The sequence below is a fragment of the Alosa pseudoharengus genome, unplaced genomic scaffold (assembly GCF_046254945.1).
Source record: "Alosa pseudoharengus isolate Yale_2024_CS ecotype anadromous, Long Island Sound unplaced genomic scaffold, YU_APseudo_1.1 YU_APseudo_1.1_scf_15, whole genome shotgun sequence".
Taxonomy (NCBI): Eukaryota; Metazoa; Chordata; class Actinopteri; order Clupeiformes; family Clupeidae; genus Alosa; species Alosa pseudoharengus.
Genome location: NW_027468620.1, coordinates 30,968,722 through 30,994,395, shown reverse-complemented (window position 1 = coordinate 30,994,395; position 25,674 = coordinate 30,968,722). Strand labels below are relative to the sequence as shown.

Sequence of the window (25,674 nt, the reverse complement as noted above, 5' to 3'; positions counted from 1 at the left end):
AAGCAGATACACACACACACACATACATTCACAGTAATCATACGTATGACACATACTCACACAGTAGACATATGTACGCTTGTGCACAGGCACATACGCAGGCACACACACAAGCACGCACACACACACACACACACACACACAAACACACACACACACACACATAACATAAACATATACATGCACACATGCACACAATTCAAGAATTTCTCAGAATTATGAACAGGCAAGATGGAGGTGGGGTTGTATAAAATGAATTTTACATGTGAAATCTATGAACTAATCATGTTTTGGTACTTGTTGTCTAGCAGATACCAGTGAGAATTGAGTGTGGATAATGCAATTTAGTGAGACAGTTAGAATCATATAGGCCTTTCAGCGTGATTTATTTTTGTGGAAAAAATGTGCTGGACTGGGCGGCGGTCATATTTTGTACCGCTCTGCGGTAAATCTAGTTTACTTTCACTATCGACTGACAAGGGGGTTACAATTATAAACCTGAGAAAAGCAACACTTGTTTTTTTCTTTGGGACCACTGGATCAGACTGCAACAACATTCTTTTCCTGACCATGGAGGATGGAGGACACATTTTTGATGGAGAATAAAGTAGACTAGCTGGTGTAAAAGTCCAAAACAACACAGTTCAACGCCAGAGGGCATAATATTTAAGAGATCATGTCAGATTGTGTCTGGGGTCACAGAGTTACAGGATGGAAACCTGATGCATGTACATTTAGAGAAGAGAAAAGGCCCAATTTCTGCCAGGTCCAATATCAACACCATACTTTTGCTCGCATCTAGTGCAATAGCCTGATGTCTAAAAAAGCCCTGCAGTAATTGAACCCCCCCACCCCAGGAAATATTGGTGGATGCCTAAATATAAAGCATGTTTTCCTAAATATAAATCATGTTTGCCACATATTGCCTGACTGCGTAAAGCATGTTTTTCCTCTTCCTTTCTGAACAGATAATATAATATTTTAGACACATAAAATCTGTAATTCAACACTTCTATTTGTTTATTACACTGTAAGACTGTTGCACTGCTGACATGATAATTTTTTAACAATGAAGGAACACCAATGTTGTTATTTTGTCTAAATGCATCATTAGCCTCCTTTACTATCTCCTACCATAGCACAACCCATAATGCTTCACTTTACCTACTTTAAACAGCACACAGAGGAAGGACCTTAACCATAAAAGAAAAAAGGTTTTAGCTTTACCAATGGTGGATTCTCAGCTCCGTCTTTGCCGGTAAACACTCTTTTTGATCAACAAGATCAGTACAAAACTGACCTTCTGTGGAAAAATGGTCTGGCACACCAACATTGGCACAACAAAATTGGCACAACAACATTGATTACTGTACATCTCCTTTTTGTTATAGCAGAGGTGAGGAAACAGCCCTTAGCACCCTCAGCTCATGACCTCATCTCTAGCATCCAGCGCAGCCTGAGGGCCTTCACTTACAGTTTTCTCAGTCATTTCAATGCATTTCTCAGATCAGGGTTGAAATTCTCAAAACTGCTTTTTCAAACTCCATATCTTATCACTTGTGCACATCAAAAAAGTTATTACTCCCAATCTTGAACAAACAGTAAATGCTTTAGTTCATCCATGCATCTAATTGTGTGCAGATGTCTACTGATTTTACATTTTCAATGGCGGCAATTGCCATAGTGCCTTCTTCATGCACTTTAATAAATTTTGCGTCCAGAAGACCAGTGGTAGGGATCACTGTCAGTGGTTCGTCACTCAGACCAGGGTGTCTGCTGTGTCACTGGTGGGCTGGGTCTCCAATGGCTTTCTGCATTTCTGGAACTGGCGGAAGCAGGGGAAAGCCCAGAGGATGTCCTTGGCATCCCTCCGCATGAAGACGTACAAGATGGGGTCCAGCATTGGGTTCAGGGACATAAGGACCTCAGAGAAGAGGTGAAAGTAAAACACACTAGCCTGATTTTTCAACTTCAGCTCAAAGTAAAGATGAGATGAGATGTGAAAGAGATTTTGAGAGGACCCTCCACGATCCCAGGAGGAACCCTATCAACAAGGGAAAGGGCAGCAGGAAAACCACTCCTCGGTAGTCAGCAGCCCCCTCAACCACTTCAAAGATGATCAGTGCAATGGTAGCCCCCACCCACACAGCAACTGACACAAGGAGGGCTCTCTTGATTGTTCGCATGTTTCTGTAGAACACTGGGTACTGTAGGCAATCATGATGTATCTCTCAGTAGCAATGCATACCATAAACCAAACGCTTGCCATCAGACTGAGATAATAAAGTGTATACACCTCTTTTTTTTACCAAGCTAAGCGGGTTTCCCCATATATGAACAATATCAGAGATGAGAAGGTTGATGACATACACAGGGACAACATGATCAGCCCTGATGAAGAAATAGAGTCCGTAAATGGCCAGTAATGTGATGGGTAAGGCGACAACTAGTACCACCCAGCTGACCGCTGACAGGACCTGTCTGAAGGTGTCGTCCAGGACTGTTTGGTTGATTGTTTAGTTGATCACCTCCATTTCACACTCATTTTCATTTCCTCTTCCTCTCTGGACAGATCATACTCTGTGTCAGACATATAAAACCTGTGTTTCGGCACTTTATTTTCCATTGCATCTATTTGCATCATTAGCCTTCTTTACTGTCTCCCATAGCACAATGCAAAATGCTTTCAAATACACACATCACTTTGCACACAGAGAAAGGACCTAAACAGTAAACAAAATGCAAAGACAAAACAGTTCAAGCTTTACCAATGGTGGATGCGCAGCTCCTTCTGTTTACCAAGTAAATGTATACTGCTGTAAAGGTTCTTACTTTGCCGGTAAACACTCAGCTCTTTTTAATCACCAAGGTCAGCACAAAACAGTACAATAGCCTACTGGTCTTATGTGGAGAAATGACGCAACAACATTGGTGCAATGGCGTTGATTACATCTCGCTTTTGTTATCACAGAGGTGACGAAACAGCCCCTTAGCTTATACAGAAACGGTTTCACCACTAACCAACCATCATCCTCCTTTGGGTACTTATCAACTGACATCTGGATACGAAGCATGCATTATGAAGTTACAAAGTTATGCCACATATTTCATTTTCATGCACGAGAGAGGAAAATGACAAGATGCAGGGAATAAGTTAAAGTTGACATTGCATTTGAGGTGATTGTTGAGTAGACATTTGTTTGGTGCATGAGAAATGACGCCAACCATAGCAACAGAGCTCTTATCTTATCTTAGAAGCTGTTTTTCCTGTCATTTATCTCAGCAGCTTTGTGAATAAGTTTTAAGAGAAAACTCTTAGTTAAAAACCTTTAGTGCGATACTAAAGAGTACTAAAATGCTTTGTGAATACGGGCCTTGATGTCTGTGGAATCACATACAGACATCCTTCTCAGAGCACAGCTGCTCCAACTAGTAAGAGTTTTCAGTGCTCTATGACAGTGGTTCTTAACTGGTCTGGCTTTGGGACCCATAATTTCCCATGTTCATGAAGTCACAACCCATATATATTTTATAGCGTTCAAGACAACAGATTTGGTGAGCTACATGCTAAGAAAGGCGAAGTGCCTGTAGGCCTATTTGTTTGGAACATGCTGTTTGGCATTACATTTGTGAAGTCTCCAACTCCTGATGTCACCTTAAAGTAATTGACAGGTCTGTCTTTGACAGGTGTACTTTATTATGAGGCATTTTCACTCATGTTCCAGCAATTGTGAACATCGCACACTGTGGATTCTGCACCATTTCGTCTCAATTTAAGTCTATTTGAAATGGGCGATTTCTTCTTTTTTTTTTTAACCACAAGCTCCGCGAACCACCCAGAATGGTTCCGCGACCCACTTTTGGGTCCCGACCCACCAGTTAAGAACCACTGCTCTATGATACAAGGCAAATTCCCCTATGTGACCAAAGAGGGATTCATTCATTCATTCATAGTTTATAATATGTTAGTATGGACATGACAAATGAATGGTGTAAATTCATACATTGGAAATTATATGAATTTCACAAACATACTTAAACATAATATTACGTTACAATAAACATTTTTATAAAAAGGTCACAGATATTTGATATGAATCTGACGGCAGGCCTTCATGTACAAAGTGCAGGGACTTCTTTTCTGACCTTGACCATGACAAAAGATGTAGCCCCCCACCCCCACTTGAATTGTTATGGTCACTCACTAATGTATAAAATAATCACTTGTAAACACAAACTGGAAAATGATATGCCAAAGGGTTAAATCACTTGCACAGAAAGGGAGTGTAGTAGATGATCTCAGTTATAAGAAGAAACTTGATTACAGAAAATTGCCAGAAAAACACTGACTTGCTTTGCAGTCATCCTCTCTTGTACCATGGCTTACTGTATGAGAATCATGGAATTACATGGAATCATGAAATATCAACTGAAATTAAATAAATTAAATTAATTTCTCCATCTTTTGTCTCTTGTAGCATTTGACCAGTGCTTTTTAGGTTGAACTAGTGTAGTGATTAAGTAACCTATAGCTACTAGACACTGAACCTACCGTTTCCACTACATGAATAAAAAAAATTCTAATTAATTAGAGGTGACACAGAAAACAACATTGAGCTAAAGGTAACTCAAGGTCAGGGGCACTTTTTTTGCCCTTTTTATGCCTATGACAGGACAGTAGAGAATGACAGGAAGCGAGTGGGAGAGAGAGTCGGGGTGGGATCCGGAAAGGACCAGGGAGCGGGAATCGTACCCGGGTCGCCGGGGTATGGTGCAGGTGCCCCAGCCAGTCGTGCCACGGCCGGGGCCAGCACTACACTTAAGTCCAAATATATTGTCATTACAACGTGACAATGATTGTGAATTCAATGATTTTGAATGTTTAAACTGGAAACCCTTTATGAACCCTCTAGGAACAGGTGTATACGTAACTATTCAAAAGCCCATCACGTTAAGTTAGGCATATCTTAAGGCAGTGCTACTCTAGGTACTACAAGATTAATTAAACAATGTTTACCTCATAGCTACAGCCTTAGTTTCTACTAACAAATCCTGGATTTGATTTATGAGAACTTAAGAAGTAGCAGAAAAAATGAAACGTGTGTGTCCTTTGTCTGACTAATCAGCAGGGTAATTGTTGAGTCTTGTGTTCAATTTAGACATGAGTCTCTTCATCACCAACACCGACCTCTGTGTGTGCCTGAGGATGTTGCCTACACTGACAAAAGGGCAAGACTAGTGACTTCCTATTCCTCATGAACACATAGATTACGGGGTCAACCATGGGGTTCAGGGACAGGAGAGTGCTGGTCATCACAACGAAGCGCTGGAAGATGCTCCTCCTCATCAGTTCAGGAAAGACCTGGGGCCTCATTTATAAAAGGGTTGCGTAGAAACCATCCTTCATTTGATCTTAGATCATTTCTCAAATGATCGTACGTGTGATTCAGAGAAAACGAACGTACGCACAAAAAAACGTGCGTACGCCACACTTCCAGATGTGCCCATTATAAATCACAAATGAACGTCAACTTGTGCGCAGCCGGATGGTTTTAGGTCTCCGCCTTGTAAACACCCCCTCATCAATATCATTAGCATATGTTTTAATGAAATCAATGGCCTAAAAGCTGTAGCTTATGTAAAATTATATATTGAAAACATTGTAGGCCTAGCCTATGCCATCTGATGTTAACTAGCCTATATGCGTCAGTTCGAATAGCTTACCTAATTATGTTTTTTCCAGCAAAGCTTTCTGGAAAGAGATCGTATGCATCCATGTCCATTGTCCTCTGCTCGCTTTCATTCCTTTTGCTTTCAGTAATGTGAATAATCAACATTTCGTATGTTTAGGCCTACTTTGTAGAAAAAAAAATGGGTAGGCCTAGCTTATGAAGGAAAGACCTCTAGGCCTATATAATCCTGTACGTTATGGTACAGTAGGCTACTGTACGTTTCCAATATGACCCAGGGTAATATGCTGATTTAGCCTACAAAACAGAGGACTAAATTATAAGCGTGATATGTCATGTAGGCTTAACGTTTCTTTTAGGGTAGGCTATGTTTTTGCTGAAAAAGTAGCCTAGTTCGCCGGTCATTTTTCATTCATTCTGCATATCTTTGCTATCGTTTTCTTTCAATAATGTCCAATGGTTTAAACATTGTCCTTTATTGTTGCTTTAGGCCTACCTTTATATTTTAGACTACATTATTCAACTCACGTATTGTCATCTGATCTTGGGCACTGCCAGTCAAAAAAACAAACAGGTGCGCGCTCTGCACCTCTTTACGCAACTCCGACGCAACACTAAATATGAAGATGCCCTGCTTTCAGAGGATAACTTCCGTCCCTTGGTTGTGTAGGCTATATATGATATAAAATATCTATAGCCTACATTGTATAGCTTACAGTCAAATATTACCTTTCTGTTACGAAGCTGGGAATGCCTATGAGCGCAAATTAGGATGTAGTGGAGGCTAAACGCGAGTAAACGCAGTTTATCCACCTCTGAAATTTCAGAAATAGAGTTTAGGGCTACCCACCTCTTATTAGAGTTTATCCACCTCTCAAAAAAGTTTATTCACTTTTAACATTCAAAACTGTATGATCAAATACTATCCTATATTCCCAATACTGCACAATAACCTCCAACATTATCAAACTGTTCGAATGCCTTTTTGAATGCCTTCCTCTACTAAACGAGGGCAATTGGACATTTGATGGTCAATATTAGATTGGTGAGAACACTAAATATACTAGATCACCTGTAAGAATGTTTCAAATATTCTATCGTAGGTCTTGGTGTTTTTTTTTTTTTTAGATAATTGTGAAATACATAAGCTATACGTCTTTTCACTTTCTTAAGTGGGCTATAGTTCTCATTAGCAGTTTTATGCCAAACCATGAAACATTAAGCTGCGTCCAAAAACGTCTTTAAAAATCTTCTGATATTGATCATGCATATGGCAAAGAAAGACATGATATCGTTGGTCTTGGAATTTTGAAAATGCATCGCACTTAGACCTCAGATTACTTGCAGTACCCCAGCATTACCACAAGGAAATGGTCGTACGTCAAGTTTGAACCTGACGTGGAGATAAGCACTTTTCCACGTCAAAGACGGTTTTTATAAATCTGAGCGTTGGCATGGATTTGAGCGTATGCACGGTCTAAGATCAAATCTGTGCGTAAGAACGCTTTATAAATAAGGCCCCTGGAGCACCAGCATTAGGGCGATGTAAGGCAGGAAGAAGACCGTGTAGATGATCAACACTCTCATGATCATGATCTGCTCATGATCATGATCTCATGATCTGCCTCTGTTCCAGAGGAGAGATCGATTTAGATTTAGACAGCGCCCTCCATGTCCCCACAAAGAAGAACATCACAAAGGGGTAAGGGAGAAGATTAACTAAACACAAACATAATGCCACTTTGTCAACCTCAACATCAAAAGCACCAGACGCTAGCGTTATACCGCCAATGATGACAAAAGCATCATTTTGTCCACACGAGGAGAGAGTAGAGGAGAGATTTCCTGATAGTCCTGTGAAGTCTGTACCACAGGGGATGGGCAATCATGACGTATCTCTCTCCAGCGATGCACATCATAAAACCTATGCAAGCCATCAGACTCGATGCGTAGGAAAACATCATCAGTTCATAAGTTACACCAGCAGGTGGTATGCTGAGGGCGACAGGTTTGGCACATATCTGCAACACATCAGAGATGAGCAGGTTGATGACATATACTTGGGCGACATGATCAGTCTTGATCTGAGAGAACAATCCATATATGGCCACACACACCACAGGCAGAGTGATGGGCAAAATCACCCAGCAGTGAATGGACCAGACAAAACGTAAGTCGCTGATGTCTGTCATGTTGAAGAATGCCAGTGTTTGGTTGTACATTTTCTCCATGCTTTCTTCTAGACCCTGAGCAGTCCAACAGCAATGCTCTGAAAGAGATTGGGGATCTGGTTAGAAAAAACAGGATTCTCAGAGAAGAGGAAAACCCAGACTCAATGATACACACGAATACGGACCTCAGGCTGATAATGTAATGCAAGTTTTGTCAAATTCATTCAATTGCCCCATCTTCCTGTTTTGTGAGGCAAGTGAAGTCTAATGATTATGTGGTAACACTTTACTTGACAGTATTGACATAAGAGTGACATGACACTGTCATGAACATACAATATGACACTGTCATGACACATGAACCCTAACCCTAATCCTAACTTGTTATGACAAAAACCGAATGTCACTTCACAGAAGCGTTATGTCATAAACTCTTGACTTGTTTATGACACATTCATGACAGTGTCATGTCACTGTCGATACTGCCAAGTGAAGTCTAATGATTTTGTTAGTATCACTAACAAACATTCCCTATATATCAAAGCAGATTCCCAACTAAAAAACTAGACAAACCCTCTGGAGTTGGTACACAGTCTTGACACTGTAAATGGGTGGGAAACTCAGAACGACCAGTCACTTGTTGCTTCAGGAGTCTGGAAGTGAGGGGTGAGACTCGATTCTGTTGTCCAGGTCAAATATCAACCTTTTGGCTGGAACAGCAGATCTTATATACATGCTCTTGTCTCAAATATTCACTTGGTGTGCTGCACGCAAACTAAGAGTGGCCCCACTAGGCTTCAAATGTTTTTAAACTGCTCAAATCAGATCCCAGGAAACTCTATCCAAAAGATAATGGAACTAATGACAGGAAATCTTATATTCATGTACTGACTGGTCATCTTACAGAGGCCTAATATCATAATTAAGGCATGAACCACGTCCATCAAATGATGCTGCATTGTTTCTGATGAGCTTTCTCTTGCTGCCAGCCCAGTCTACTCTGATCTCTTTTGAGTCTGTTTTTGGTTACACTTTTCTTGATGGTATCTAAGATTCTAGAGCGGCTCTGTTCTAGAATCTTTGGTATCTACATAAGAGTGGCATACAACTGTCATGAACGTAAATAAACATTTATGATCAGACCTCTCAAGTCTCACGCATTGAGCGTGAGACACGCACATTTCAATGACTTCACAAGCTCACCCGCCACACATGGCATTTCTCACTCCGAGAAATTATTAACTTGCCCGCACAGAAATTTCTAAGGGCTATAGCCTATTTTACAAACTCAGAGAGCTGCTGTTCAGTTATTAACCTGTCGGCCAATCAGAAAATTCAGAAAAAGAATTGGTTTTGTTTTGATGTGGGTCCGCAATGTGGAGACTGCTGGTCCGCGGAGTCGTAGAGAGAAACTAGAGAATGTAATTCCAGGGAATTACGAGTGCATGAAAATGATGCTAGGACAGACATGGTGGTTGCACAGCTTAATAAAAGTTGATAGTTTAAAAGTAGACAGTTTAAAAGTTGAATGTAGATTGGAAGTTGATCACACTAGTTGAATGAAAAGCCCAGGCTGCCAAACAGTTGTGGGCAGAGGACACAATTGGCGGGAGTCATAGCTGATGACAACTGACAGTTGGATTGGCTGAACAGTTAAATAGTTGGATAGTTTAAATGGTTAAATTATTTAATAGGGAATTATTGTAGTGGAGACTTTTATTTTGAAACAGTTGTGGGCAGAGGAAGCAGTTGAACAGGATCTGTAGTGTTAATAGAGCCATATTGTATGCTTAAAGCCTGAGACAGAGAGTTGCTGGAGGTGATTGGAACACTTGGCATAGGATTCTAAGTGCCCTACTGTGATAATCGCCAATGTTAAGTCAATGGGGAAATTTTAGTAGTTTTTAATTAATAGTTTAAAAAGTATAAAAGTTACAAAGTTGAAAAATACATACACACATACAGTGTTTCCCACAGAATTGGATTCAATTTGTGGCGGTAGCTGACTTTGACAACGGGGGGGGGGTATTAAGATCGTCTTGGTAGTGTTAGTGCCTGCCACTTTTTAAGACGTTTGAGGGAACCCTTGCAATTGTAACACAGTTGAAAGGCTGCTGATGTGTGGATGCAATTCATAACGTTTTCTACATAGTTAAAATAAAGGTTCGTACTTCTCCTTGGGACAAGCACTTTTGAATTTTGGAAAACACTCCATTTGCATCGGGATTTTGCAAACATTCAGTGTCAGAGTCAATAAAATGAGCCCTTCAACGAAATTGACAAGCAGCTGTAAGTAGGCTAAGCATGCTAAATTCGACATCCAAACAGTATTCTAACGTTAGCTTTGAGATACTGCTTGATTTCATAACTTAGTTTAGTCTCTTCAATGTAGCCTACTATGTTGTGATAAGACCTTAGCAGAGTTCACTTCAATGCAGCAGTTTTGAACAAATTTGCGCAGCATGGTCACGATGCTAAGCGGATTTAATAGCAATTTAGCCAGACGTCTTCTATGCAATGCTTCTATGTGGCAACAACAATCCTTCAACAATCGCGAATATTTTGTTATATGCACATGCAGAGGAGTGGCAGCGGGCTACGAGAGAGAGAGCGGGGCAAGGAAAGGCTGCGCGCGTAAAAAGCCTTTTTATATTTTATATTTATATTTAATTTAAATGAAATTAAATGAAATTAAACATAGATTATTCATCTGTGGCGGCCGATTTTTATTTCGTGGTGCCCCGCCACAGATTAATCAATGTATGGGAAACACTGCACATAAGTAAGACCTACGCAACGCAGTTTGAATTAAGTTTCTACGTTAAACGGTTGAAGCTGCATTAAACGCACAAAAAGCGTCAGCGGAATAATAATAACATATAATAAGAATAATTCGGATAACAGTAGAGTGCATTTTCATGCACTCTAATAAGAAGAAGCCTAGGAAGAACAGTACAGTGCATTTTCATGCACTGTAATAAGAACTAGAAAAGCATTTCCTGAAGGAAATACAGTGCATGAAAATGCAAAAAATATGATGTAAAATATCATACAGAGTAAAAACAAACTATATTGGTTGCTAGGTAGATGAGGTTTAATATAGTTGGAATGACTGAACAGTTAAATAGGTGGATAGTTTATATAGTTAAATGATTTGCTTGGTAGATAAGGTTTAATATAGTTGGAATGATTGAACGGTTAAATAGGTGGATAATTTAAATGGTTAAATTATTTAGGTAGATAATTGACGATAACTGACAGTTGGAATGGCTCTAATGTTTGCTAGCAGTTATGCTAACTATGTTATCAAAGATAATAATGTTAACCAAGTTACTTAACTTAGCTAATGTTTTCATTTTTAGTAGTTATGCTAACTAGCATGTTAGCAATGCTAACATACTAACTATGTTAACCATGTGAATCATTTTTAGTAGGTATGCTAAAGTATGCTAACCATGTGACTTAGCTAACTTAGCTAATCATTTTTAGTAGGTATGCTAACTATGCTAACTAACATGTTAACTATGTTAACCATGTGACTTAGCTAACCTAGCTAATCATTTTTAGTAGTCATGCTAACTATGCTTGTTGGCATGCTAACTATGCTAACCATGTTACTTAGCTAATCTAGCTAATCATTTTTAGCAGTTATGCTAACATGTTAGCATGCTAACTATGTTAACCATGTTACTTAGCTAATAATTTTTAGCAGTTTTGCTAAAAATGCTAACTAACATGTTAGCATGCTAACTATATTAACCATGTTACTTAGCTAACTTAGCTAATCATTTTTAACAGTTATGCTAACTATGCTAACTAGCATGCTAACTATGCTAACCATGTTACTTAGCTAACTTAGCTAATCATTTTTTAGTAGTTTTGCTAACAATGTTAGCAATGCTAACATGCTAACCATGCTAACTAGCTACAGTGGGTAGGAGTCATAGTTGATGACAAGTAACAGTTACAATGGCTGAACAGTTAAAAAGTTCAGTAGTTTAAAGGGTTAAATTGTTTAACAGTGAAATATTGTAGTGAGGACTTTTATTTTGAAACTGTTTTTTGGCAGAGGAAGCAGTTGAACAGGATGTGTAGTCTTAATAGGGCCAGTTTGTATGCTTAAAGCCTGAGACTGGCAGTTGATCCAGGTGGCCGGAACACCTGGCATAGGATTCTAATTGCTGTGATGTCATAAAGGGCAATGATCGCCAATGTTAAAAAGTATAAAAGTTACAAAGTATAAAAGTTACAAAGTTGAAAAATACATTGCCCGGGTGTCCTAAGTAAGATCTACGTGACAAAGTTTGAAGTTTCTACGTTAAACGGTTGAAGCTGCATTAAATGCGTTAGAAGAAGAATAATCAGAAGAAAAAGCCTTGGAAGAACAGTAGAGTGCATTTTCATGCACTCTAATAATAAGAAGAAATCGGATAACAGTAGATTGCATTTTCATGCACTCTAATTAGGCCCGGTGCTTCGTCTGATAATTTGCTGCGCAGTTGATCAAGATACCGCGGACTGATAAAAAAAAGAAAACAAACGTTTCTGCTATCGATGTCATTACACATGGAGCCATAGCTACAATAAAGTGGTGGTATGAGCGTTCATTCAATGCAGGCGTCTGCGCGAGAGAAACTGAAACTAATCGATAACGTTGGTACCAAAGCTCCGCTTCAACCTGTTGAATGCTACTTAATTGTTAAACGAAACTTAATAGAACAACGTTGATTTTTGGAACTTCCATAGAAACAGAGCAGAGACTGTATAATACACTGTATAGCACTGAGTATTGTATACTCAAATTTGAATATAACGTGGCCAAAAGCTATTGTGGCTTTCTTTCTATCTGTTTTACGCCTATCTGCCCGCCAAAAAAAGCTGGTATTGTGTTTCCTGAATCCTTAGATTCAGGCATTCAAAACTCCACATTGCGGACCCACATCAAAACAAAACTAATTCCTGATTGGTTGAGAAATCCTATTTTCTGATTGGCCGATAGGTTAGTAACTGAACAGCAGCTCTCTGAGCTGAATGAGCGCACAGACAGCAACGTTGTGTGACACGTTTGTAAAATAGGCTATAGCCCTTAGAAATGTCTGTGCGGGCAAGTTAACAATTTCTCAGAGTGAGAAATGCCATGTGTGGCGTGTGAGCGTGTGAAGTCATTGAAATGCGTGTGTCTCATGCTCAATGCGCGAGACTTGAGAGGTCTAAACCACACTTATCATCTGTTGCATAATCCACATTGATTTTTAATACAGAGATTGGAAATGGGTGGCATGTTCTCCACGACTCTAGCAGGTTAACAACATGTGACGCTCAGCTTAAGACGTGCGTATCTCCAGCGCTGATATGGGTTGACAATGGGGGGGAAAATGCCATCTCTCTGTGCTCTAGTTGTTCCTGACGACCACGTTGCCTACGACGACAGCAGGGTAGTACGGGTAACTTCTTCTTCGTCATGAACACATAGAGTATGGGATCAACCACTGGATTCAGGGACAGGAGACAGTCAGACATTATGGCCAGAGGCTGGAGGGTGGCGTCTTTGAACAGCCAGGGACAGTTGCTCAGTACCAGGTGCACAACTATTGTTGGGAGGAAGAGTACTGTGTAGATGAACAGAACAAGGGCCAGAGTTCCCATAATCCTTCGCTGTTCACGAGGAGAGACAGATATGGACTTGGATAGGGCCCTCCCTGTGCCCACAAAGAAGAATATGACAAAGGGATATGGGAAAAGGTATAAAATAAGTATGCTCATAAACACTGTCTCTACGTCCATGACATCTGTTATACATGCTACTACAAAGCCACCTTCTGCAACAACCGTTGCCATCCATACAGTGAGAGAGCAGAGGAGTGATTTGGTGATAGTGTTTTGAAACCTGTACCACAGTGGATGGGCAATCATGACGTATCTCTCTCCAGCGATGCACACCATGAAGACAATGCTCGCTAGCATCCCCACAGAGTGGACGAAATGCAACAGTTCAAATGTCAACCCACTAGGTTGTATGCTGAAGACAATTGGCTTGGTACATATCAGAACCACATCAGAGATGAGCAGGTTGATGACATAAACTGGGGCGACATGATCAGTCTTGATCTGAGAGAACAATCCATATATGGCCACACACACCACAGGCAGAGCGATGGGCAAAATCACCCAGCAGTGAATGGACCAGACAAAACGTAAGTTGCTGATGTCTGTCATGTTGAAGAATGCCAGTGTTTGGTTGTACATTTTCTCCATGCTTTCTTCTACACCCTGAGCAGTCCAACAGCAATGGCACTGAAAGAGATTGGGGATTCTGGTTAGAAAAACAGGATTCTCAGGCCACGTCCACACGAAACCATCGGGTATAATTTTTCTTACCGTTTTCACACCTTTAACAACACCGGTAAAAACTAAAAAGTTGCGTCCACACTAAGAGGTGAAACCAACAGAAAGCGCTGTAGTGCATATGCCAGGCCAGTCGATGGCGCTGTGACTGCAGAGGCATCACAGTAATTTGTGATGAAGAGACAAACATTTCAAAAGCAGTCGCATGAGATCTATGTAAGCAGACTACGGGAAATTCAGTTTTCAATTCGACTGTAAAACTAATAAAGTTAATTTTCAGGGAACAGTATGTGACTGTTATATATGGAAATGCTTTTACATTTTGCATTAGGTCTGGTATAGGGCAAGTTACACTGGAGAAATTAACATGCGTTAGTCATAGGTTGTAGTAAGCTAATGTTTAACTAAGTGAGGCTAACGGCATGGTTCTAACATAGCCACAAAAGGTTTGGTTTGTTCTGACATGTAGAGTGTCAGGTCGAGTGCGTTGGCTTGGTTCAGGACTGAGGCTATGTCGTCATTAAAATTGCCGGCTTTGCTGTCCACACGGCAAAAGTTGACCAGCGTTTAACCCTTGGAACCCGGTTTTAAAAAAGATTGGTTACGGCCTCCTAAAATGCCGGGGTCATGTGGACACAAGGCCTAACCTTTAAAGAAAATTACTGGTTTAAAAAAAAAAACAGCGTTGTGTGGACGGGACCTCAGAAAAGAGGAAACTCGTTACTGTATCATGCTAAGCATATCCACAGTCTGTTTTACACTAGATTTCCCCTTTAATAAGGAGCGTGGAAGTGAGGGATGAGACTTGATTCTGTTGTCCCGCTCAAATATCAACCTTTTGGCTGGTACAGCGGATCTTATATACATGTTCTTGTCTCAAATATTCACTTGGTGTGCTGCACGCAAACTAAGAGTGGCCCCACTAGGCTTCAAATGTTTTTAAACTGCTCAAATCAGATCCCAGGAAACTCTATCCAAAAGATAATGGAACTAATGACAGGAAATCTTATATTCATGTACTGACTGGTCATCTTGCAGAGGATTAACAGTTGCCCAGTTGCCCTAGGCAACCATATTGGCAAGTGGCAACCTGCTCATCACGTCTGGTTGCCCCTGTGGCAACCACATAATGTAGCCCACTGTATTGTACTTTTTAATGTGATTTTCATTACAATGAATAAACCGATGGTATTTATGCATATGCGTTGCTGATGTTTAAATTAGCATTCTAATTTGTTTACTACGTTCCCGCTCTCAGACATAATTGTTATAATTCCCACATGCGCAGGGTTATGATACAGGACATTTTGGGACATAGGCTATAGAAGCATTAGCCTAGTATGTTGGGACACTAGCATACTATAGGAACACTATATAGAGAGTAAGGATGTGATGTTACAGAACCTCACAGAGCTATTAAACACTGCCATGGAACTACTATAGAAACCTCACTATACTATAGTTGCAAATTGCTATTTTTTGTAAGGGGCATATTATAGCCTACTGTAAGTATTATCTCTTTTCCCTAGGCCTATTTATGCCATGAAATAGGCTACGTGAAACAAAGGTGAAATAAATTCAAATGTGTGTCTAAACATTAATTAGTATTTTATCTTATTAGTAGTGTTTATCATTATTTTAGTATGCAACAGGCCATTAATGATGGCATTCATTTGGCCCTGTAACTAAGGCATTAACCCCGTCCGTCAAATGATGCTGCAATGAGCTTTCTCTTGCTGTCAGCCCAGTCTCCTCTGATCTCTTTTGTTTTTATACATGTTCATTAATACACACAGCAGATACAATACTGTATATATGAAATTGTTCTCTGGCTATTTCTACCATTGGTGGAAGCTGCGACGCAATTGGTGGACATGCAACGCAAATCACATTTCTAAAAGTGAAAATCCAATCTCCTATATTGCCCATTTACATTGAACATCCACAGAATTATACCGCCTTACATTGTTTACTTTCTGCAGAAAACACTTAAATAACATCCACCTGCTGAAACAACTAAAAAAGAGTTTTTACACTTTTTGCATCATATCAGTGCTTTCCTACATTCGCTTACTCTCAGATGGTCAGGACAGTCAACACTCAGATTTGATAGTCTGAACAGACCCTTTGCAGAGTCCAAATTTCTTGTATACGCAAGTATACTTGGCATGAACCTGATTTAAAGTCTGACCATCTGTAGATATTTGGACAATTCAAATAAAAAGTGACCCATTAACCTAAAGAAGATAGCAGAAGATACTAGCCACCTTACCGACTGGAGTGGAAAGGAGAGATCATCCCTGTGCCCTGAACGGTGGTGAGCATACATGTACTGTGACATTTGAGATGGGGATCCACCAGGAAGTGATGGCTACGTTGATGAATTGCAAACAAGCCCATGTAAACATCAGGAGCTGAAATCTGTTACCTCTGACCAATCCAAACGTCCATTAATTAATTACCCTCTGGCTTCATAGAAAGCATTATAAGTTTGTTTGCATTGTTAAAATGTTCATACGTGTTCATATGTTCATACGTGTATTAAAGTCACTGGAGCAAACTTTGAACATGAAAACAAAATAAATAAACATAACCAACCTTAGCAGTAAACTGTGTACAATCTATTGCTTTTTGTAAATATTTACGGCAAACCTTCTCCATCCACAAGAGAGCATGGTGATTTTAGGATTTAAGCATTTTAAAATACTACTCATTTATGGTGAGAGAGAGTTTTGAGTGAGTGAGAAAGAGAGAGAGAAAGGGAGAGACTGAATGAGTGAGTGAGGGAAAGAAAGCAGATATGAGAAAAAGAGGAGTGGTGAATTCCTCCGAAGGCTTTGTTTACTTCTTGACCGATGGTTTGGGACTGCTCTTGTAAACCTTTGCTAAGAGGAACTGCTACATATCAGTATGTGTGGATCATGATGTTTATAATCCTACAAAACAATCTCCGCAGTTTAAAGCTCAAGTCTTAACTTACGCAGCTTTTCCCTTTTTAATTTTTCTCAAAATGTACTTATGAGTCTGCATACATACTATACAAACTGCATAGTCACTTTCAAAATTGAGTATCAAAAATACTGGCATCACAGCCATTTATTATGACTGCCACTAGCGCTAGTATTTTATACTTGTATTTTTGGTCAACGATACCTATACCCGTGTAGCCGAGCTGCACCAATCACATCGGTGTATCTGATATAGGCGGGCCAGAGGTGAGCTAAACAGACGACAACAGGGCTGCAACATCAAAGTCCAGAATCAGTCAGTAACCATTGGTCATAGTGTTATACAATTGCGTCGAAGTCCGTAAACAGTAAACATTAGTCGTAGTGAACAGTCAGTGAACATTAGTCGTAGTGTTATCGAATTGCATGCAGTGAGATTTTCAAATGCATGCTTGGTGCCGCCCTTCAAGTTGGGCCATTTTCATTTCTCAATGCCAGACCCGTAATCTTTCAGATTTGAGTCTGGATTTCCAGGCTGACAATATACTGCTTTAATCGCCCTTATCTTTGGTTGGGATGTCTGAACTGCACAAAACACACACAAACACATACACACACACACAGACCGACATGCACATAAACACACACACCCAGGCATGCATGCAGGCACACACACACAGAAACACACACACCCACATGCACATAAACACACACACACAGGCATGCACGCACATGCATGTACACGCATGCACACACACACACACATAAACATACCCATACACAGGCACGCACGCATGCATGCACACACACACAATGACACACACACATGCATGCACGCAGGCACACACCCCATTACCCCCCCCAACACACACACACAGAAAGAAGCACACATATACAGTACACAAAAGCAAACACACACATGCACACACTCATTTACACAAAAATTGCAAGAGTAGAGGATGGAATAAGCCTGGATGCCAGCCAAACGTAGCCCCGCCCACAACATTTGAGGTTGGGAAGTTTGGTCTGGACTCTCGTTTTAACTCTCGTTACAAAATAGGCAACGTAATTTATCACTAAATTAACATATGGAAACACTCACCCGAGACATGTTTTGCTTGCTAAACCATAGTTTGGAGTTTTAATAACTTATTTATGCATTTCCTGTATTTGTTTTCCGAGCTGATCTAATGAACACTCTTTTTTCCGAGGTCGGGATTTTTAAAGTCCTCCGAGCTTACGAACGACATGAAGGCGCTATTGTCCCGTTGTGGAGCACTGTGCCCCTACCGGACCAATCAAATTGAGCTTTGTATGATGATGGACAGATGAGCAACAGTTTATCACCTCATCTGAGCACGATTCGGTTGATTTTTTTTGCCACAAAAACGCTATCACTAGAAGCTAGACAGATGGCTTCTAAGACACCGTTTACACATAAAATTAATATTTCCATGCGGTTTGGCCTTTCATTTGTTCCTCGTTTGTTTGTAATCTCTGATTGGCCACCTGTTTGCTTGAGGGGTTTGTGACACCCTTCCCCTGCTGTTTTTAGCATCGGTGTGAACAGAATTATTTTTAAAAACGTAGGGAAAATATGCGTTTTTCCGAATAGCCTACACTGCTACGTATGTCATGGTCTTAGATTTTGCTATCAGGTGATATCAGATGCCTGTGTTTTGATATCGCTATCAGATATTGACAGCGCAATAACGTTAACAAACGACCAGAAAACAATGTTAAGGCATTTGTGGAGAAGAAGGATGGTTCGGGTGTTCTTCCTACAGCTCACGGTAAGCTATTTCGTTGCTCTGATTGGTTAGGTCTATCCAATTCAGTGCAGAGGCAACCCCCCCCCCCCCCCCCAGTAGCCTATCAGACTCAAATTCTGACTAGGATTGAGTATGACGACGTCAGGCCAGGATGGAGTAGGAAATGGATGATGATAAGGATGGGCAGAACGAGGCTTTGTGAAACAACGAAACGTTCGTGTCGAGGCTTCGAAACAATCCGATACACGTAACTCCATGGTGACATCTAGTGGCCAATTTTGCTAACATCACATTTTGACTGTGAAGCACAACTGCTTCAGACGAAGAATATAAATAGCCAACATGGAACACAAGATTACGTCCACAGCCACATGGTTCAGTGGTTAACACACTTGCATTCGGCCGGAGCGGCCGGTGTTCGACTCCCTGCTGGTGCTTAACTATGAGACCACAGTGAAGTTAGTTTCAGTTTGTCTATGAGTTCAAATAATAGACAAGTGCAGAGCATGCAGGCTACTGTATACTTTGCTATAGTCAACAAGTTTTAGTAAAGCAAATAGCCTATAGTGGATTTGTGCAAGCAGATTCCTTCTGATGTCTAATGTTGAGCTACTGGCTCTTAAAGGGAAAGACAGGTGTCATTCTCATTGGTTCAAAGGATGTTATTCCCAAAACACACCCATGACTGATTAAGAAACATAAGAATAACCCTTTTGTCATTAGCGAATGATGAAGGGGGGCAGCCGTGGCCTTCTGGTTAGGGCTTCGGACTTGTAACCGAAGGGTTGCTGGTTTGAACCCCGAACAGTAGGAACGGCTGAAGTGCCCTTGAGCAAAGCCCCTAACCCCTCACTATTCCCCAAGTACCGCTGTATCAGGCAGCTCACTGCGACTGGATTAGTATGTGCTTCACCTCACTGTGTGTCACTGCGTGCTAAGTGTGTTTCACTAATTCACGGATTGGGATAAATGCAGAAACCAAATTTCCTTCACGGGATTAAAAGAGTATATACTTATATAAATTACATTTACTTACTTATATAAGTAAGTATATATACACTTTTGATCCTGTGAGGGAAATTTGGTCTCTGTTACTTAGTTACACTTAATTAATTTTTAGAGTTTTAGAGATTTATGCTGCTATTGTATTGTTGATATAAATTTAAAAAAACAATGAATCAAACGAGTACAAATAAGTAAACAATTAATTACAGTATGAGGCCAGCATCAGTGGACAGACACAGATCAAAAGCAACAATGACAGCAGCAACAACAGGAGACATGTACAGAGTTACAGTAGGGTGAGACAGAGGGGAGACAGGAAGCTGAGAAGGATAAGGTAAAAAGGTGGCTTTTGAGCCTAGACTTAAAAACAAAGATGGAGGAAGCATTGGTTCCACAAGCGTGGCGCTGCATCTGCAAAGGCTCTGTCACCTTTTTGTTTGAGCCTTGACCGAGGCATGTGGAGGAGAGATTTGTCAGCAGATCTGAGAGACCTGGGGACTTGGTGCAGATGGATGAGGTCAGTGGTGTAACTAAGCCTGCCCATTAAGAGCTTTAAAATGTGATCATAAAATGATTAAACCCAGCACTACAAACCATCCTCATGAAGGAACATGTAGAGAAAACTGACATGGAAGGTGTGAAGCGCTTTGGGTGTCTTGAAAAAAGCACTATATAAATTGCAGTGTGTTGTTGAGTTCAAGAAAAAAAAAAAACCTTCCAGTGGTGAGCTAAGGACAGTTGCCTCCTCTAGCGCCCTCTGCTGGTCAACCTCTGAAAAATATTGTTTTCTGTTTCCTGGGCTCCACGTCAATTCTAAAGCAAACAGGAGTTCTCTTGTTGCAGTTGGGGTAGACTTAGGACACATTACTCCACCACAGAAAGACAACAAAACACACACCACCTCCCAGAATTGTGTGTAAGTGCACACGTAGCCTTCCTGTAAATGTGAGTGTGATATGAGGAAGAAAGAGAGAATAAAAAGGAGAGAGAAAGAGAGAGAATAGTTGTGTAATCTGTGAGTTTCGCCTGCGGTTCACCTTTGGTAACTTTGTTAGTCAGCAGATCTCTCTCTCTCTCACACTTTCTCTCTCTCTCTCTCTCTCTCTCATACACACACACGCAGGCATGTCTGTGGTTAAGACAACAAAGCATTGGGTCCAAAAGATATATACCGGTAGTGTTCATGGATAAAATAATGTTGTTATAAATGTTATTAATTTATTTCATTCAGGCTGTTTGTGTGCTGTTCTCTTCCCCACCCCAGATTATAGTACACTGTATAAGTATAAGTATATATACTCTTTTGATCCCGTGAGGGAAATTTGGTCTTTGCATTTATCCCAATCCCACACACAGCACACAGTGAACACACAGTGAGGTGAAGCACACACTAATCCCGGCGCAGTGAGCTGCCTGCATCAACAGCGGCGCTCGGGGAGCAGTGAGGGGTTAGGTGCCTTGCTCAAGGGCACTTCAGCCGTGCCTACTGGTCGGGGTTCGAACCGGCAACCCTCCGGTTACAGGTCCGAAGTGCTAACCAGTAGGAAGTAGGCCACGGCTGCTACTGCTATGTTGTTCAAGCTGTGGTACATTTCAGATCAGTGTGTTGGAGGTAGTGAGTAAGTAAGTAGTAAGTAAGGTAGTAAGATCAGTGTGTTGGAGGTAAACTTGTAGTTTTGAGAATTTCAATTCTGATCTGAGAAATGCACCAAAGGGACTGAGAGAAACTGTAAATGTATACCACACATCACACCACTGCCATGTGATGAAGGAATGCATTTTGGCACCATGTAAACGGCACACATCAGTATCTTTCATATGATCATGATCATTCATGTTCAACAGTGTTCTGTCGCTGAGTCAAATTCCTCATCAAAGATGATTTAGTGGCTACCTCCTGTTTGAAGTGTTAACAGTATAGGGTTACATTACCTACTGAACATGGTATAATAATATGCTGTGATTTCAGACTGCATGAATGGGAGTTAAAGCAATGAAGTTGTAGGTGATCGTCTGCACTCTGCACAGCTCCAAAATATACTATAAGTATCCTTATTTTCAATTTTTTAATTAGACAATTTGTAAAAAAGATGAATCACTTTGATTTACTGTATGACAGCAGTCTACAGTATGTTTAGCTACATTCTTGTCTAGAGCCTTTCAATCTGTTCCGGGAGGGTTTCTGGTTGAAACGTTCAAAACCAACGCATATTTTGAAATTAAAACGAAGCTAAACTTTGACATAATGCTCTTACCGTCTTCCGCGCTATCCTCATGATTTACGGTGCACTCGGGTTCAAACTGAAAAGGCTATCTATCTATCTATCTTAAGATGCACTTTTAACTCATGGAAGTTAACGTGCATATTTAACTGTAATTCAAATTATAACATGTGTCTCTCGCTAACACTGGAACAAGGTTATTATGGGACACACTACACAGCACGCTTGTCACAGTGTGCTCACTGAAGTGTGACAGTTTCAACTATGTATTCCTCATTCTCGCCTGGTGAATTTGTGTATGAAAATCCTCTGATTAATCAAAGGCTCTATGAAACGCGCCTGAGCCACCTGAGAGCACAGGTTATAAGAAAGGACACACTGTAGCACCCTGATACTCCAGTTTCTGACAACAATCAAGCTTTTTGGCCACCAAGGTTCAAAGCGCCTGGCTGTTCAAAAAGTTATCATGGTGTGTTTAGTATAGCGTGTCTATATTGCAGATCATGATGATGCTTTATTCATGTAGTTCACACTTATTTTACCCCATAAGAGCCCACATTTGTCAAATGGAGAGAAAATAAATGTCCAAATGGGCCGTGAAGTTAGTTTTTCTCAGTCGCTTTGGTGCTTTTTTCAGATCAGAATGAAAATTCTCATAACTATTAGTTCAACCTCCACAACATTTAGTCATTTGTGCACATCATAGTAGCAATTTCTCCTTCCTCTGAACAAATTGCAAATGCTTTTGGACATGTATCAGTTGCTTTCATACAATTCTCTGCTGTTTTTTAACATTATCATTTGCTTATGTCATGTCAGTCAAAATGAAGTATACTTATGGATACTGAATAGTCGTTCCCAATAAAACTAATAGTCTTCATTTCATTGCTTGAGTCATTACATACAAAATTGGTGAACTAGTTATCAAATTCTGTCACAATGCTGTTGAATTACAGTAAAAATGTACGTATTCAGTGTCTTGTACTCACTTACTCCCCTAACTACAGCAATGTGTAACTTTACTGTAGTTTTCAAATGGCTGTACAAGTACTCTATAGTGCTGTCTTGAGCATGTTCAGGTAGTGTCACCGAGTTCTGACCTTTTTTTTGCATTGGAAAACACTGAGAGAACTGTCATAATGAAAACATGACAAAGCCATTTGACTATCTTGTTCATAAACGATGGTGTCAAGACTTCTCATTTTGATGACACTGACAGTTTCATTGACATGAATACCTGCTTTTGAGGAATGGACTATCCATTTTGAGCAAGTGACGTGCTTTTGCAGGTCATCCACTAGGTTTTGCAGTTTGCACTAATTGTTTTGAGAAATGCACTAACTGCTGTGCAAATGTTAATAGTGATGTGAGAATAGCACCAAAGCGACTGAGAAAAACTGTAAGTGCTGACTAGGCAACTGTGTTTGAGGAGCGGAACTGAGTGTACAGTTGTACTGAGTCTGTGGTGTATGAGGAGCTGAACTGAGTGTAGATGTACTGAGTCTGTGGTGTATATAACTGTGCTGTGTGGGACTTAAGGCTACTGCATGCTAGTCCAGTTCCTTAACCACTATACTACCACCACTTCAATAGATATAGCTCTCATAATAAACAATAATATCACACTGTGATATCATTTTGAGTCTCGGTACATTGTTCACAACTGCTCACATGATTAAGTATTTCCAATACTTCCCAGCTAATGATTTGCATACACCACAGCTGATAGCTACGCATAGCCTTATTGTCTGTATAGCCTCTCAAGAACAGTTTTGAGATATGCAAAATAGGTGGTTGATTGATACTGTAAATTGAGCGAGCTGAACAACATGTCACACACATCACAAAAGAAGGTCAGAACAGCTAACTTTTTCACTGACAGGAAAGTTCAGTCACAGTTTGTGATATAAGCTAAACACATGAATATAAATGTTTAGAACATTCTTATTCCTGAATAATGCATTGGAATAATTTACAACAACAGTAAGTGCTCCCTGTCAGTAACTCAAGCTGATGTGAAGGGAAGATCTGACATAGTAAAGTGTGAGGAGGTGTTACTCAGAAATTGCAGGTGGTGTGTATTTGGCCTCATCAGGAAAATGGCTTTTTGTAGACACATTCACCAGGAGACAACTACAGGTGAGCTCACACTGTTTTCTTTTTTAATTTTAAGCAAATGGTGACACATTTGCAATTGAAAGCCTTGTACTCTCTATTAAGGGAGACAATCTCAGGACTAGTACAACTACACATATGATGCAGCAGTTTAAACTAACTGAGCTGAGGCAACTAACTGAGTTGCCTGATGATTAAATAGAATGATGAAAGGTGTTGAGCAAAAGTTTGTGGATAAAAGTGTCATTAATATCCAGAATTCTTGTCACTTAATTTCTCTAGGGACAAAGAGAACAAGTTCCATCTGAAATGGAGGAAGCTTACAACCAGACATCAGTGTACCTTACGCCTACACATACCTACTTACCAACGTCTGGCTTTGAAAACAATGTTACATATTTTGAAGATAATAACTCTCAGTCTACACATTTGGAGGACAACTTGGATTTGGCAATTCACTCTCTGAGTTTCTCAGCTGCGCTCTTTGGACTTTGCTTTGTTGTCTATGGATTATACTCTCTGGTCAAAACTGGTCTTTTTTCTCAAGTGTTTGTTATAAACCTGTTCATTTCTGATCTGATTCAAACTTTTGCCAATTTGATTGAAATTTCTAAAGAATTTGTGATTTCATCAGATTTAATAACCATCACTATCCATGACTTCTGGGATTACATGAGGTTAATCTTCTTCATTGGTGTGATGGCTAATGTTTGCTTTATGGTGTTTATATCTGCTGAGAGATATGGAATGATTGCTCATCCTGTTTGGTATAGAAGCATCCACACGATCAGGACATCAGTCATTGTGTCAGTCACTGTTTGGGTCATATTGCCCATCATTGTGATCATCACTGGGCTTTATACTTTACATGTTGTGTTATCTGAACTCTTGGTTATGCTTCTCCCGTATCCCTGGATGATATTCTTTTTCGTGGGGACATGGAGGGCTCTCTCCAGGAATACATCAGTACCTCGTCATGAGCAGAGACGGATTATGAGAACCCTGGCTCTTGTTCTTAGCATTTACACAGTCTTATTTCTACCTTATGTGATGGTGGAGATTGACATTTACTACCCATTTGTAAACAACAGAACCTCATGGATTTACCTTGTGGAGTTTGCTTACTTTCTCATAGCACTGAATCCATTATTTGATTTTATCCTTTATTTATTTATGAGGAGGGATGCTAAAGATATCTTTAGGTCCCTATTCTGTTTTTGTAAGAGACATGAAGACGACAGAGTTACAGAAACGGTCACAGAGGCCCAAGTCTAAACGTCTCCAATCTATTTGTTATTTAAAAAAAAAAAATCACTCAAAGAAAATGAACTACTGTACCATGAATGCACAATTGTATGGTCTGATGATTAATGAATAGCTGTTGCAACATGCTCTCTGAATAATGT

General features: G+C 40.2%; 1 protein-coding gene across 1 annotated transcript; it reads right to left on the bottom strand.

Moving 5' to 3' along the window:
* Window positions 1-1,759: 1,759 nt before the first annotated feature.
* On the bottom strand, window positions 1,760-14,086 carry LOC143123959 (uncharacterized). The gene is made up of 3 exons (XM_076285219.1): window positions 13,660-14,086; window positions 13,304-13,629; window positions 1,760-2,044 (listed from the first exon to the last, which is right to left on the bottom strand). The coding sequence occupies exons 1-3, from the start codon at window positions 14,075-14,077 to the stop codon at window positions 1,760-1,762; spliced, it is 1,029 nt and encodes a 342-aa protein (XP_076141334.1). The 5' UTR covers window positions 14,078-14,086.
* Between the last annotated feature and the right edge of the window lie 11,588 nt (window positions 14,087-25,674).

Coding starts and splice junctions, on each gene's coding strand:
- LOC143123959 (XM_076285219.1), bottom strand. CDS start 14,077: ATGACAGACATCAGCAACTTACGTTTTGTCTGGTCCATTCACTGCTGG. Junction 13,630..13,659: donor AGGTGGCTTTGTAGTAGCAT/GTATAACAGATG, acceptor ACGTAGAGACAG/TGTTTATGAGCATACTTATT. Junction 2,045..13,303: donor TGACGAAGAAGAAGTTACCC/GTACTACCCTGC, acceptor CCTTGTTGATAG/GGTTCCTCCTGGGATCGTGG.